Source organism: Aquila chrysaetos, chromosome Z (assembly GCF_900496995.4).
Source record: "Aquila chrysaetos chrysaetos chromosome Z, bAquChr1.4, whole genome shotgun sequence".
Lineage (NCBI taxonomy): Eukaryota > Metazoa > Chordata > Aves > Accipitriformes > Accipitridae > Aquila > Aquila chrysaetos.
Genome location: NC_044030.1, coordinates 20588042 through 20604123, shown reverse-complemented (window position 1 = coordinate 20604123; position 16082 = coordinate 20588042). Strand labels below are relative to the sequence as shown.

Here is a 16082-nt window from a genome sequence, read left to right as displayed (position 1 = left end):
AACCTACTTCTTTTCAAGTCAGCATATGTTAACCACAGTACAGTGAACTTTTAAAATATAAATACAAAAAAATGCTGCTAATCTAGAAGATGATAATTTTGGCTATTCTACTGAACAATCATTAAATTGAGATGAGTAGTTTCAAACGGCAGAATGCAATCCTCTTTAAAGTGGTAAGTGGATCACTTCTGCATCGTAGATGTGTTGTGGGCACCTACCAATGCTGTATCAGTCCAGACAAGATAGCCAATAGTTCTTCAGGCTCAAGCGGCCAAATGCCACCACCTAGGCCACATCTTCCAAATTAATTCTTTTGACTCTGACTTTTTTTTAGCTAGGTTGCAATAGCATCACTATCACTTTATTTTTCCTGTTCAGAACAGACATACTGTATCAGACCAAAGATCCAGTTAGCTCAGTGTTCTGTTGCAGCAATGGTTGGATTTAGAGGGCAAGAAAATAAGAACTGGGACCATGAGAAAATAAAATTTTGGTATATCCAGCAATACCATCAAGAGTTACAGGTACCCTCAGCCAGAGGCAGCATTTCATATTTACTAGCCATCAGTGAAAGTATTCTTCATGAACTCATCTGATCCCTTTTAAAAAGTATTTCTATTTTTAGCATTGCAACATCCTGTGGCAGTGAGTTCTAAAGTTTAATTATGTGTTGTATATTTAAAAACTTCTTTCTGTTCACGTTAAGCTCTTTGCTTAATAATTGTGAAGAATCCTTTAGTGCTTGTGCTACATACTGTTCCTGGTTGCTTAGTTGTCTGTCATACTGTCTCTTCCAAACACAAGCCCTGCTATGTCTTGTCTTTGTATGAAGGCCGTTCCTTCCAGCTGATCATCCTGGCTGTCCTTCTTTGTGTTGTTCCTGCTATTCCGAATCTCCCCCATGCTTCATTATGAGGTCGTTGTTACCACGTATTTTGCATAAGACAATCTTTTTTGTTTTGCTTTGCTGGGGGTGGGGTGGGGTTTTGTTTGTTTGCTTTGTAGTCTCACTGTAGGATGGTTCCCTTTTGTAATGTGCACAAGCAGAAAGTTCCTGTTGGTACCAGTTCTGATGGGCCTCTTTTTTTACGTTTTTGAGTGTGGGGTTTTTGTTTGTGTGTTTTGGGTTTTTTTAAACAAGGAATGTTCTGGAGTAAATTATAGTAGTTCTAAACAATATGCTTTGACTTATTCTTTACCATTTAAGGAGATGTGTCAATACACAATTTTCACACTTGAATTGTAGAGTTCTCTAAATGTCTGACTTGTTTGGAGGTAAGGCCCACCATGTGCAAGAGGATATCCTTGAAGCATCCACCTTAAAGAACATCACTCTTACTTCCTGAATAAGGAAGTTGTGCTTTATTTGTGTGACCTGTGCAGTTCCCTAACGGTCCACAACCTGAGGTCTCATGAGAAATTCAATTTTTGTAAGTGTTTTGAGAATCAAACAACAAATTAAACATTATTGTAGAAGTTCTAGGGAGAGCTGGCATTTTTCATAGCTAAAGAAATTAGTTACTGTCTTTGTCATAGGTGTCATGTCTGTATGTCTGCTATTGGTAAAAATGGAAAGGTAAGGAACAATAGTATCTTTTGTCTAAGTTGGCTATTGCAGTTATACCTGAGAAGTAATTGCAGTGAACCACATTTTTGTGTGGCTTATTAGGAAGCATCTTTGCTTTCTCACATCAATTCTGTAAAAATGATAGATGCAAAAAGTGAAGTTTTGGAAGAAAAATAGAGGAGCCCAATTAGGACATCCAAAGAATTAAAATATTGATGTATTAATAGAAGAAGTTGTAGGCTTTGAAACAGAAATGAATTCTCTGAAGCATTTTCACCCAGTATTCTAAACTGTTGGATACAATTCATGGAAATACTTGCATTAAATAGTTCGTCATAAATACAAGTGCAGCATTTGGAATCATATTGTGTGATGGAATGCATCAGTTCAATCAGGTGTATTAAGGTATTTATAGGTGAATAACATTTAACAGAAGAAGTATGTAAGCTACTCTTAGAAAACATAAAAAATTCTTATTTTTAATATGGTGTAATGAAAAAATGCTGTTAAACATTTGACTTTCTTTGTAGCAAAGTAATTGTGTATTAGTATCATTTTTCAAATTGGCCATTTTAAGATGAAAAGCAAAGCTCTCTCTTCACAAAATCTTCATGAAACTGTGGAAGTACACAGTGAGGACAGGGGTACATTAAGTCATTAGTCACATTGAGCCTTTCTTCCAAATCATTATTTGGCTGTACAAAGTATTAGTTGTTTCTTCTTCCAGATGTTCCTAAACAAGTCATGCTGGTGAAATTGAGTAAGTAATAAAACTTCATATAGTAGATAACACTGTTGGCTTTCTTTAAAAGATGTGTGTAAATCTAAATAGTTTTGTTTCCTGTGTTTCTTCTGCGAGTCATTTTAGAAATGTGAACAGCAATGTTTATAAACCTTGATCTTCCGTATATGAGGACAGACTTGTTTTTTCTTTCTAGTACTGATCAAAGATCCTCTTTAAAATTCTTCCTAATAAAACATTACTGTATGCCATCATTAAGAAAACATTAATTATGAATGTGTAGCTTTCAGTGTCTGTTTTATGTCAGATAATTGACCCTAAGATGTTTGTTCCAGGGACTAAGGAGTAACTTAAGTTCTGTAACCTAATTCTTTGTCTGTGAATGGGTTTTTCTGCTAACTTGCATTATATCTTTATCTTTAATGTAGCTTTATGAAGCAGAAAATAAGCATAAAATTTTGGAGAAGGAGTTCCAGCAATACAAAGAACAGCAAAGTAGCAAACCAGAAATCCAGCTACAATCAGAAATAAATCTTCTCACTTTAGAAAAGGTATCTTGGATTTTTCTAGTCTTTAAAAACTGTCACAGTGGTCCATTCACTGATAAGGGAGATGCAGAATAAACTTGCATCATAAAGTGGTTAATTTGTCGATTTTGTTTGGCTTTTTCCAACAATTTCTTCAGACTTTAAATACTCAGATACAAATAAGGCTGAGTGGCCTTATTTCTATAGAGGAAGCAGCAGTGTTAGACTAAGGCAGGAAAAAACCTAACCTATATATTTAAATTGCTACCATCGTGATTTATGCTGGGGACTCTGAGCATTCTGTTTATAAAACTAAATAAGGATGAAGATTTTTTTGTGAGGATTAATTTAGACTGGCATTCCATTATGTGCACTGTTTTTTTTATTAAGTATCTCTGAAAAGAGATTGTGTTACTTATCAGTGGAATGGAATCACTGTCATAAGTTGATTTCTTAGAAACCATACATGCCTTCAGTAGAGGATATTTTGCTTAATTAAAACCACAGATATGGGCATTTTATGCTCAGAATTATTATGAGGTTTAAGTCAAATTGTTGACCGAAGCTGAAAAAAATTGGACCAGGTTTCTTGGCATAAAATTCACTCAGTTATATCGTCCGTTTGCATGTTACTGTATGTTTGAATGACTTCTAATAATGCAAGCAAATGATTCAAAATATGTTTCTATCTCTACAGACTTTTAAAGCTCTTAGCTTAAATATTTTTAGATTGGCTATTTTTATTAGATTTGAAAAAAAAAATCAGTGCATTAAGACCTTCACAAATTTAATGGTAAATAATTTTTGTCTGATTAAAAGAAAATATCACTGCCTTAGTTGTTAATTAAAAATGCTTCATTTTTCAGGTTACTGTATTCTGTGTGCTTCATAACTGTTTGCATTTGCCTTTTAATACTAAATTTTTTTGCACAGAATGCAATTAATTTTTTTAGTATGTAGCATTTTTTTAAAGATATAGTTAGGCAGTAAGATCAAAGATTCATACTAGATACATAAATTTTAAGGAATGGTTTGAACAGATATCTATTTCAGAGAAAAGGATGTAGCACATATCTTCCATCAGCTGCAGGAAAGAAAAAAAAAAAATCTACACGCTTTTTAAAGGCAAGATTTATCCGTCAGTGTTTCTGTTAAATTAGTGTTTATAACCTTACTTTGAAGAAGAAAAAAAGGGGGGGGGGGTGCTAATTTGAGAATCTTAAATTTAAAGGTTACGTCAGCAGATTTAGTGCTAAAAACTCATCTTTTTCTTTTTGTATAGATGGCTATCCAATAAAAATAAGGCTATATTTTAAACAAGAAAATGTTCATGTGCCATAATATTTATGTTATATTATATAACAGCTTTAGATGATGTTGTACGTTACACTACATAAACACTTTTCTTAAACCAGACCCTTTGTATATATACATCTTTCAGTGATTGTTACTGCTGTTATTGCTTCAGCTGATATGATTTTAATTGCTTTTAGGTTGAACTTGAAAGAAAGTTAGAGTCAGCTACCAAGTCAAAGCTCCACTACAAACAACAATGGACAAGGGCTTTGAAAGAACTTGCAAGGTTAAAACAGGTATGCAGGTTTTCTTTTGTCACATGAGACAACCAAGTTAATGTAGTGTTGGAATCTATTTATAATTACTGTTAACTACTGGCAGTTTTCTTTTTATCAGTGTTTGTCTTTGCAAAATTAAAGCTCTGAGCTATGCTTTTTACAAAAATGGAACAGCAAAACTGGTTTGAGTTTGACATTGACCTCAGGAAAGACCAAGGATCAGGTCTGCAAAGAAGGTTGGCAAAGCTAAAAGCAGGCATGATTTAAAAATGGAAAGCTTTTTTTATTAATTTCATTCTCTATAATGGTCAGTCAGCACTTCCAGAGAAAATATTTTGTTCCTGTCTGAACCGTCTTGGTCAGTTACAGTCCTAACTGTTCTGTATTTTAATTGTAAAATGAATGAAGATTGAAGATGAGAAATCTTAGCTTTTAGAAACAACGGTTTAAGGCTTGCTGAATGCTGTAAAATGAAGTAAACTTGCAGAAAATTTAAACTGGAAGTGAAACTTTCTCCTGATTTTGGAAATCCTAATCCCATACTAATGTGGCATACTTTTTTACTGCTGTGTTTTAACAGAGCTTGTGTGGGTATGTATATATAGTCATACACATATGTCCTGTCCCATGTGGTGGGTGATGGGGAAGGTGAATCTTTTGAATCCCCTGAGAGGGCACGCTGTGCTTGGCAGAGCTGCAAAAAGGCAGTGGAGTCGCACACGTGACTCAGTGGAACGGTTCAAGACAAAAATTGTTTATTAAATCTCCCTAACCCAACACTCATCAACAGTGAACAGACACTGCAGGCATGGAGGCTTTGGTATCAATGGCAACTCCTTACCTTAACAAGCACAGTGGCTAAGGCATAGGTGTAAAGATGCTATTAAGTAATAGGCAGTACCGATATCAATTCCTTAACTTAAACAACCTAGAACAAGAAGGAGAGAGGAAAGAGAAAGAAAGAAAAGAAAAGCGGAGATAGAAAAAGGAGGGGATTTCACCACCCTTTGGATCCCACACTGACGTCTTCACCTGGAGTTCAGTGGTTCAGGTCCTCAGGTGGTGGGTCGACCAAGGTGTGCATACGCGCTCACCTTTTATAGAGTCCAGTCAGTCTGGGACTACCCAAGAGGTGGTGACTACCTCACGTTTGCACAGTCAGGGGTTCCAGAAGATTCGAGGGGGTACTGTCAATCAAGGGCTACCTCGCACTTGCATAATCAAGGGCTTTGTCCCTCAGGGGCCCCTCTGGTGGTTGCAGGGGCAGTTGCAGCCGCTGGGGAAAGCAAAGTTTGAAAAACAGTCCACCATCCTGCCTCCGCAGAGCTTGGTCTGTCTTCCTCCCACAGCTTTCTCGCTTGTGATGTTTTCTGCTTGAGTGGTTTGAGATAGAATCAGGCCCAGTCTTAGACAACATATGACTTGAAAATACTCTGTTCAAACTTGCAGGAGTAGCAGCTTCACCCTCGCTGAATCCATATGCCTCCATGATTTCTGTCATTGCCTGTCTTTCATGAATTACCGTAAACGTTAGCTAAACAGTGTACTTAAGAATGGCGAGCATTTCCATTGGCCTTGACAAACAAATTAGTAAATCATTAATCCCTGTTGCTGAACAAACCTTGACACAGATATAAAGCTTCAGAATTCAAGTTTAGTAACGGTTTATTACTTGTAGTTACACCTACTTTCTGATTGAGGAAAAAGTGGGTTTGGTTTGGTTTTTTTTTAAACTTTATAGTTTTATACTATATAGTATACTATATAGATTATAGTTCCTACTTCATTCTTACTGCTAGAGTATTCAGTTTTTGGAGAGTAAGAAGCTAAGCCCACCCTCTCCTAACTGATAATTACTTTTTTTAATCTATATTTCTCTTTGAAGAGGGTGAATGTGCTGTATAATCACTATTAAAAACTCATCTTTATTTGCTGTCTTCAAATTGGTCCTTTTCTGCCTAGTGATAAAAGGAGTCAAGAATTGTCATCCCAATTTCTGAAACATCTATGCTTGACAAGATGATAGAAGGAGAAATATAAGTCTTATCTCCCTGATTAAGTTTTCTTCAGCAGCCATGAAATGTCTAGGCTATTTTTTCTTTACTGCCGTATTTAAAAATTCTTGTAGAATAAAAAAGAAGATTGTTGCTTGCCGGATTAACACTGGTGCATATCACTACCAGGTTTTTATTATAGATTTCATCACCATAGACCTGACTATCTGAATTTAGTAACATATGTAGATGGTTTCAGCTGAGCCTCTTCTGAAAGTCTGAACCATAAAATAAGTTGGCATGTACAGTGAATTATGCTACCTAAAACTTTTCTACTACAGAACAAACACTATCAAACTAGTTTCTTGTGGTTTTTATACTCCTGTGCTTCATCTTATATTTAGTCTATTGATAAAGGATTTAAGTGACTTTAAAGAGCCAAATAAAAGTTGAGGCAGAGCTGATCAAAAACCATTTACTGTGTTTTAAATATGAATTTGGAAACCGTTGCTTCAGGAATTCTAGATTTGCTTAGTTCAGATTATTTGTGCAATTGTGCATAGTTTGACCAATTTCTTGTTTAAATTGGATTAGTACCATGTTAATTTTGCATTGCCTCTGGTGAATAGCCACAGGGCTGTAATCTGTGCCAGTAATTTGTCACACCAAAGCTCTCTAGAGAACTATACAAAACATTTGTGTAGTGAGGATTAGACGCTGAAAGCCATATCTTAGATTGTTAATAAATGTTAATGACAAAACGCAGCTGGTAAGTCTTGGAAATGAGATCTAATGCTTTGTGCCCATTGCCAAAAAAATGTTTAAACAGAGATTTCCATTACTCAAAGGTGACCTAGTACAGTCAATTTGTGAATTAAAGAAGCATAATCTACAGGCTAAGCATTTAGTAAAATGCTCTTCTGATTTGCAACCATAAAAGTCAATGTTTCCTTAATTAAAAAGTTTCCTTTTACTTTGGAACTAGTTCTTAGCACACATCTGTGATGGTTTTATATTTTGCAGAATATGAGATATGCAGTATATAATTTAGAAAAGTATGGAACTGTTAATAGAAAATGCTCTAAACTTCTCAGTGTCTAGGATTTTGGATGCTAAACATAGTGCCAGTAGTAACCAAAAAAAGTACAGGAGGACACGTATACATCATGCTTACCTGTGCTTAACAAAATATAGAAGTTAGTTGAATTTAAACACAGTTTGTAAAGCTGCATGAAAATAGACTTTACCCAGCTTACTTTTCTTCCCTCTTTGTTACTCAGTGCAGGTCTGTATTAATACCGCTGTTCAGCTTTAGGAAGACAAAAATGTTAACAAGTTAGCTATGTATCTATGCGCCCAGGTAGATTTTATTTCCAGAGGTTTCAAAAACAGTCTTTCAAAGTTTGCTGACTGGGAGATCTCAATACTACACAAATAAGACTTCCATAGTTTTTATGTATGTAAGCATTATTTCTGAGAGCAATCAAACCATTTACACAAAATGGCATACATGCTTACAGAGATCTTAGATGCTAAATTCAGTACCTGTCAGAGTGCAAGAAACAATGTATCAAAACAAAAGTCAAAGCTGGCAGAAATGTAATTTTCAGTGGTTGATAATCTCTGTTACAGTCTAGAAAACCAAAATCTCAAAATGTGCATGCATACATTACTCAGTGTTCTGGGAGAAATATTTTTTTAGTCTTTTAATGTGTTTGTGCCCTACAGATCTGTTAAAATCCACAATGATGCATTTCTTTAAAACAACATAGACCGTGTCAGCTGGCTGACATTCACTCTGTCATGTCCAGTGTCTTGCTTATCCACTCAGTAATTAATTTGATTAATTTGTAAGTAATTTAGCCAAGGATGGGATCTAAATCTTTGTTTTAAAAAAAAAAAAAAAAAAAAACAGGCACAGAAAAAAACAACAAAAAAACCAGTTGGAGGTCCAAGCCTTGGTTAAAAACTGTGTCTTGAAACCATCCAGGCCCTCCTACTGACTTGTCAGCTCTGGGTTATTTTCAGAAAACTTTACTTGAGTTCCTTAGCTTCAATCGTAAGTTTTTCCCACAGACTTGCATGGTATGTGTGAGTGGGAGAGTGAATAGTGGCTGCTATTTAGCCATTGTTTAGTCTAGTGTATGTATGTTTACATCTCCCTTTTGGATTTATAGGCAGCTATGGCAAAATAAAGATTATGCTTCCTTGATTGAAGAGCCTCTTAACTAGAGCACCTGGCGTCATACAGGGATTCTTTTATGATCTGACTATAATTGAAATTTTGAGGGGTTTTTTTACTGGTTAATTTTTTTTTAATGTTGGTATTCCTGTAGTATCATAGGTTTCAAAACATGATTGACATTCCCACCATGTGAGCTCCTAAAACAGTATTCCATGTCTCAAGCACTACATTAGAGATGCAAACTAATGAAGAAAAGTAGTAAATCGTTGAAGTAAATGATCTGATAACTAGTATGTCTCTTTTTTTGGATTGGGTTTGGTTTGTTTATGGGCATGTAAGAGGAAGATGGCAAAATAACAAATTAATAAGAAAAAGAAATATTGAGGATAAGTTTTACTGAGGGGGAAATGGAAAGAAAATGAGCAAAAGGAATAGCATGACTAGCAGTGCTGAGAAGGTAGTGGAGGAGAAGGTACCTGAGCGAACTGAGACTATATTGCAAAAATAATTGTCAGAGTAATTGCACATGATACTCTTGGTTCATCTGTGGTTGCCTCACTGTGGGATAGTGGCTGATGATAATTAGATGGTGATGCAAAAGTGAAGTTTCCAAGTGTTCTGAGTTTCTAGTGGGTTCTATTTTCTATCCACAAAGTTGCCTTTAGTCCAGCAGCTGATGGTTCCAGAGTGTTTCCTTACCTGAAATTTTAAAATGCAAAATTCTATAAGTTTAAAATTTAAAATTCTAATAGTTCTTACTGAGTCTTAAAACAGCCTGGCTGGCTACAACAAGCAGTTGGGGATAAATCTGAAATGTTCCTTATTTCAGGATATATTACAGGAGCATATTCTGTCTGGAAATGTAAAGTATGTCAGAAAGTCTTGACTGAGAATTTTAAGTGTGTAAGTATGTATGTATAAACCTGTGTGCACTGAGGTACCTCTGTATTCAATTATAACTTAGTTTTTCAGTATACACAGAATAAAATGAAGATGTTACAAATGGGTTTAGAAATGCTGGACTTTGCTTTATTAGTACCCTAAATGTGCAGAAGTGTTTTATTAATATTGTTTTTTTCATTTTGGAAGATCTCACAGTAGATTCTGCTACGTTTCAAGTACTACTATGCAGTAGAGTTTGGTTCCTTCTCCGGTTTAAAAAAAACCCAGTGCTCGTTGCTAAACTGTGAAGTAAAAAGTGGATTTAATACCTGAAAGTGGCACCAGTTTCATCAATGTGATGAATAAGAAATCCTTCCTTCTCTCACGGTAACAACAGGCAGTGTTTTTATGGTCCCTCAACAAATCATAACAGAACTGTATATAAATTAATTCAAAATCAGCATACCTCACTTCTTATCAAACAACAGTTGTAAATTCTATGCCATCTTCTTGTATTGATGGATTATTAGGAAATGGGTTTCTGTTGCTCTGCTATGCATGGTATATATAGAGCAAGCTTGCTGTTATGCACCCTACAGATTGTCAGAGTCTAATGTTGGGAAGGACATTTGAAAATCACAGAGTACGAAGTGTGTAACTTAAATTACACACAGGATCCATCACAAATGAATCTGCAAAATCACTTCTCACTTGCTTTCATGTCTTTTTTTTTCAAGTTGGACTGTCTTAAACGGAAAGCTAGGGAAATCTTGCCTCAGAAAATGTTGATTTTTTTTTTTTTAATTTAATATTATTGGGCTTAAATGTCGTTATTCGGGGTCATGGCATGGCATGCTACAGAAATTATTGACTTTAACTGTTACAGGACTAAAATTCATCTTTCCCCTCACCCCTCCCAAACAAGGAAATGCAAAATATTTGTCACATTTACATCACAATGGTATTGGTAATCAAATTAAATTTCTAATCACATTTATCTGAAAGGAAGTCCTACCCAAAGTTAACTTGGAGGAAAAATGTACTGGTAAGAGTTTTTCTTTTCTGTGGAGTAAAGAAGGATTTAGCACTCTATATTCAAACTCACTTCCCTACAAATCTAGGGGTATTATCCTGAGCAGTGGGCAAGCTCATTAGTGACACTGATTATTTTTCTTTTCTTGGACATTTTTCCGGAGAAAAACATCAAAAGGAACAGGAACTGAACAAAGGATTCTTCAGGAAAGCCTTGGTTTTCCTACATTTCTCCTTGGCTTTTGCATCATTCTCTCTTTTGTCCTTTTCTTGGTTTTATTAAACATCACTAATGATGTTTCTTAATCAAAAAAACTTATGGCTCTGAAATTAACTAGTTTAGTGAGGATATAAGGAACCAAGGTATTAAATGAGATCCCTCCTGATCAATAGGAAAGCATTAGGAATATTATTCTTCCTGGTCTGATTGAGCTTCAGACTTTGTTCTATTAACCTTCACTGTATGTACTTCTAATGTATACTTTTGCTCTGAGTTTGTTTAAAATGCCTTTTTTTGCTATTGGATTGCCATTGTGAGCATGTTGCTGAACAGCAGAAGCCTCTGGATCATTGAACTTTCCTACCTCAAATAGTAAAATATCAATTTGTCATGAAATTTGTAGTCCCACGTGCTGCTTATGGCTAGCACGCAGTTATGTGTTTCCTCTGAAGCTGCAACTGTAAGAATCCTTATAGATCTCAGTAATACACTCCACAAACTGAAGGACTGGATTAGAAGACTTCTATTCAGTGTAGTCACACCTATTTGATGATTTCTGTGTATTACATGTCACGTTATGATCCGTTTCATTAGTAGGGAGGGATGTTGTTTTCTGCTGGCATGTTAAAGTCTTGCTGTGCTAGTACTAAGTGCTACCCTGTTTTCCATTAGTTTTCCAGTATTTAGTTTTTAGGTGATGTTTGCCCAACATACCTTCAAAAAAATTTTCTTATAGAATTACTGAGATACACAAATTTGACAGACTTACATTAATAGCCCAGCTTCCCATGACAGTAGTCCTAGTTTGAAATGGGACAATTAGAACATGAATAAACCAAACTGCAGAGCAAGGAGATTTTTTTTGAAAGGTTCCTCACCATCTGCAACAATGCATTGGACTGAAGCTAATCGTATCTACAAATCAGCATAGGTAGAAAGGCTAGAAAAGGAGATAACGGCAGTTAGAAGTCCTCTCTTCTGTAAAAGATTTAGATTTTTGACATCACCTAAGAGGAAGATGTCAGCCTCATCCTCCACAGCAATGAGGGGTTTTTTCCTACAGATGAGGCATCTTGCTTGTAAATTGCATTCTTATATCATTTATTGTGTGGCCTCCAAGACTCTTATCACTGTTAGATAATGTCAACAGGAAAACCAGGTTGTACTAGACAAATTAATTGCAAAACCAGAACCTGGATATGCAGGCTGTACTGTAACTACTGCAGGGATATGTATAGCAAGTTTCTTTAGGCTTATGTAATCAGGAAAAGTAGCTAGTCACCAGACTGAATTACTGGATTCTTTACCTGCAGGTACAGACAAGTAGAAATTTCTGGACTTGTTCTATGTGCACAGGGCAACTACTCCTCTCCTGAGGCTAAGTAGAACTGTACAAAGGTGATTTAACATACTCAAAATTTTAGATCTCATGATTGCCTTAAGGTATTGCTCTCAACTTTTTTCTTTTTTTTTTTTTTTCTGAAACACAGCAGTATCTTAACTTGCTTCATTTTGAAAAGGACTTAACTTAAAAGGTCAAATGAGAGCACCATGAATAGTGGTGGAAGTAAATTTTAGCCTGTCCTCATACTTCTAGATTTTGGATAATTCAGATAATTAGATTTGCTGTCCATTTATTTACTTGTACTATAACTTAAGTTGTACTGGTTTTATACCATCCTACTTGAAACTAGGTCATGCTTAGCATTTTATCTTACTACCTGCATTTAGCAAAGCAAACAACCCAAGATAAGTACAACTATCAAAATAGTTAAAATAATTCCATTCCTCCTCATAGCCCATTGTATACTTGAAATTTGGCTTTACTGTCTGGATGCTGTTGCCTATCCAGTTATATGGAAATCAGAGCATACCATTGTGATATTCACTGGGATTTTAGGAAAAAAAAAAAAGTCTATCTTAATTCAAAACATTCTGTGATTTAAGAAGCTCCTAACTTGTTTGCTATATTGTGTAAGTGATTAACTTCCACTGTTTTAATAACTTGAATCATGTCTCTAGTTGGAATTTACCTGGTTTTGACCTTCAGCCAGTGCTTTTCATTGGGTGGAAAAAAACAAACTAGCCAACTGATGTGAAATATCAGTCTAGCCCATACAGAGGCCCAGCAGTAGGTGCACAAGATCAAGAAACCTGGCTTGGATATCTTTTGAATATCCTCCAGCTGCCCTGAGTCAGTTAGTTAAGTACATTATGAGCCAGCAGTTGCATTTAGGCTGTCATGTTTAACAGACATCAGTGAATGTATTCTTAATTTATCTGCTTCCTTTTCAAACTAATTCATATTTGTGTCCGCATAATATCCCACTCTTTCACATCCACTTTTTCCCCACTGAATAATTTTGTATTGGTAGCAAACTGTTTATTCCAGAATGACTTCCTCATTTATGAATATATCAAAGAGTAGATTCTTCTGGAGTCCTCTGTTACTTTCTTGCTGTTGTGGAAATGATCAATTGCTATCCTTTCTCTGGTCTTCTAAACCCTGAGTAATCTGAGAGGACTTTCTCTGTGGCAGCTTAGTTTTGTGTTTGGTTGTAGGTGGCTTCTTCTGTGTGGTGTTTTGTTGGCTTTTGGTGGTTTTTTTAAGACTAGTTGGAACTATGACTTTTCCACAAAAGCTGGATTAATTCTTCCTGGTGTACCCATATAACCTGTTAGTTTTGGTTTTAGTTATGGTTTCAACCAATTTGGACACTGTGGAAGTAAGTCCTGCTGGTAGTTCCTGGATATTCCTGAGGCCTCTGTTTAAAGAAAGAATAAAATAAAAAATGGAGAAATAGTTGTTCCTGCGGTGTCAACACCAATTTTGGTGACTGATTACATCTCCAGTTAGTCTTGCAACTTTGTGTTTGAATTTCTCTAGAACTCATGAAAAGTCTTGCATAAATATCAGCTGGCTGTAGTGACTTATTAAAGTTTGCTATATGTATTTGTAGATTGCTGTTCTAAAACCTATTCTACTTCAGTCTGAGATTGTTCTCCAAACCTGTCCCACATAAAGGGTGCCTCTCACATGGGAATGTTCTTCTGCAACGAACTTTTGATGGGGAGGGAAGAACTATGGCCTTATCTTCCCTGAGTGCTTTTTTTTTTTATATTTCCGTCACCTATCAGCTGTAGACTCTTTGGCAGGATTCCTGCTTCTGGGTTTATTATTAGTATGTATCCCTTTAGCAAGTTGTACTGCAGGCTTTCTGGCCTGTCTTGCTGCAGTTCTAACATTTAATTTGCCTTGCTGGTGTATTGGATTTAGTATAAAAATAAAGTATTTGGGGGTTACATACATGCTAAGATTTCTTGTCAAGTACTTCTCTACTGTATTGCCTGTTCACATGAACAATTAGAGTCTTTGTTTATACCAATTCCCTGTGAAATTCAGATTTTCTTATCACTTATTGATTATCAACAGGGAGTACTTAAGATGCTGGGAACTGAGATTCAGGAAACTGCCTGACTAGACTCTTCCAAATATTGTTAGGTGGACCGTATAATGAATAAGCTCACACATATCAAACAAAATTATCTCTTTTTTTACCTCTATAATAAATATTAAACTGATTATATTAACAATCGAATAATTCAGATGAAAGCAATGTCAAAATTACGAAGGTAACGTTGCACTTCACAATATGTCTAGATCCAGGATGTTTCTGTAACCTCCTGCCTTATTTTTTAACTACAGGAAGGAATGCTATTTTACCTCAAGTCTTCTGTCTCATTCAGTGTGTAAGACTGACTGTATTGAGTTAGTGCACAAGGTCATACAGAAAACAACTGGGAGGAAAACAAGTGGAGAGAGGACCACACTTATCATTAAGACACTTTAATGTCACAAACTAGTAGTGGACTCAAACCAGTGTTACAGTGTCTGTGTAGAGCTTAAAAAAAAATAAAAATAGAACCAAGTAAACTTACAGAATGGATAGATTAATTGGGTTAAATCCACAGAATCAGTCCTCTAAGGTTTCGCATAGAGCCAGACAAATGTAAAAGGAAATGTCACCAGAGTTTTGTTTTCAAGGCTTATTTTTTAAACCACAAATTGCAATTTCAGAAAGTAGTTCCTGAAGCTTTGACACTAGGCCCTATGGGGCTGATGATGGAAGTTTCTTGCAGCTGTTTAACATTTTTCTGGGTTTTATTTCTCAAAAAAGCTTATAATGTAACATACCATGTAGCAAAAGAATAAATCTCAGTATCTTGAGCAGTTCCACAAGCCTAAGTTTTATGTTTACCAGCTGATGCCAGAGTTTGTAAAAGGGTTTGTAACATTTTTGCTCTTTTGTTAATGGGAAGATACCTGTGACTGGGCTTCAGCTGATCCAGCCTGGACAGGTTTACTGCAATTGTGATAGTCACTGGTCTTACTGCATTATAGATATCAACAGCTAAGATATTCCGTTTAACTCCTGCATTTCTAATACTGCTGGAGACTTAATTGTCATGACTTCATTCCTGAAGTTTTACTCATGTCACTATAATTAGCACTTTTACATGTAATCATGTAGTCAACTGAGTTTTGTCTTCACCCCATCCCACATTAGCGTGAACAAGAAAATGCAATGGCTCACCTTAAAAAGCAGCAACAAGAGCTGGAGCACATGAGGTTGCGCTATTTGGCAGCAGAAGAAAAAGAGCTGGGGAAAACAGACCGACAAGAGCTGGAGGATATCAGAAATGAGCTGAACAGGTATATAAAAGCATTTGTAAGATTCTTTTTTTTTTTTTTTTCCTCCTCCCCTCTCTTTTCTTGCTGTCTGCCTCAAAATAGTAGAAGGTTCAGTTAAATCAAGATTATAATTGGCTGTCACTCCAGTGAAAGAACACAGTTTAGTGTCCCTTAGGTAAAGACTGCACATTTATAAAATGCAACAGTACTGCAGTACAGAAAATCTATGTTTAAGGCCACTGTACCCTGTTTTTTATGTTATGGTCATAGTTGTACAGTACCAGGCTTTTTTCTATTTTAAACTTTCAGTTCTAAGGATAACTGCTGCATTAAAAAAAGAAAGAGGCATGTACTATTCATATTTCAAATACATTAAAATTTTGAATCTACTTAATGTTGTCCTCCAAAAACTGTCTGCAGTAGTTCTGTGTGTTGAACACTTTTAATTTACGTGCTGTTTGCATTATCAAAATAGGAGCCTTGGTAGGAAGTATTATAGTTACACATGCATGTAGAAAAGGTATTGTTGGAATTTAAGTATGATATTAACATTTCTTTTACTTACAGTTGGTTTTGCCTAGAGAGAGGATAATTTGTTACCTTTTATAGATTTCTTTATTTTACTAAGTACTTCAGTAGATAAATAACCTAAGGACTTAATATGAA

General features: G+C 35.6%; 1 protein-coding gene across 6 annotated transcripts in view; it reads left to right on the top strand.

Annotated features, from left to right (window-relative positions):
• Positions 1 to 16082, top strand: part of CEP120 (centrosomal protein 120) — a 41287-nt gene that overhangs the window by 22984 nt on the left and 2221 nt on the right. For all 6 annotated transcript variants that reach the window (XM_030004680.2, XM_030004681.2, XM_041120907.1 and 3 more), the window contains 3 exons: positions 2738 to 2860; positions 4330 to 4428; positions 15292 to 15437. In XM_030004680.2, the coding sequence (XP_029860540.1) occupies positions 2738 to 2860; positions 4330 to 4428; positions 15292 to 15437 (368 nt within the window). The remainder of the gene's footprint in view (positions 1 to 2737; positions 2861 to 4329; positions 4429 to 15291; positions 15438 to 16082) is intronic.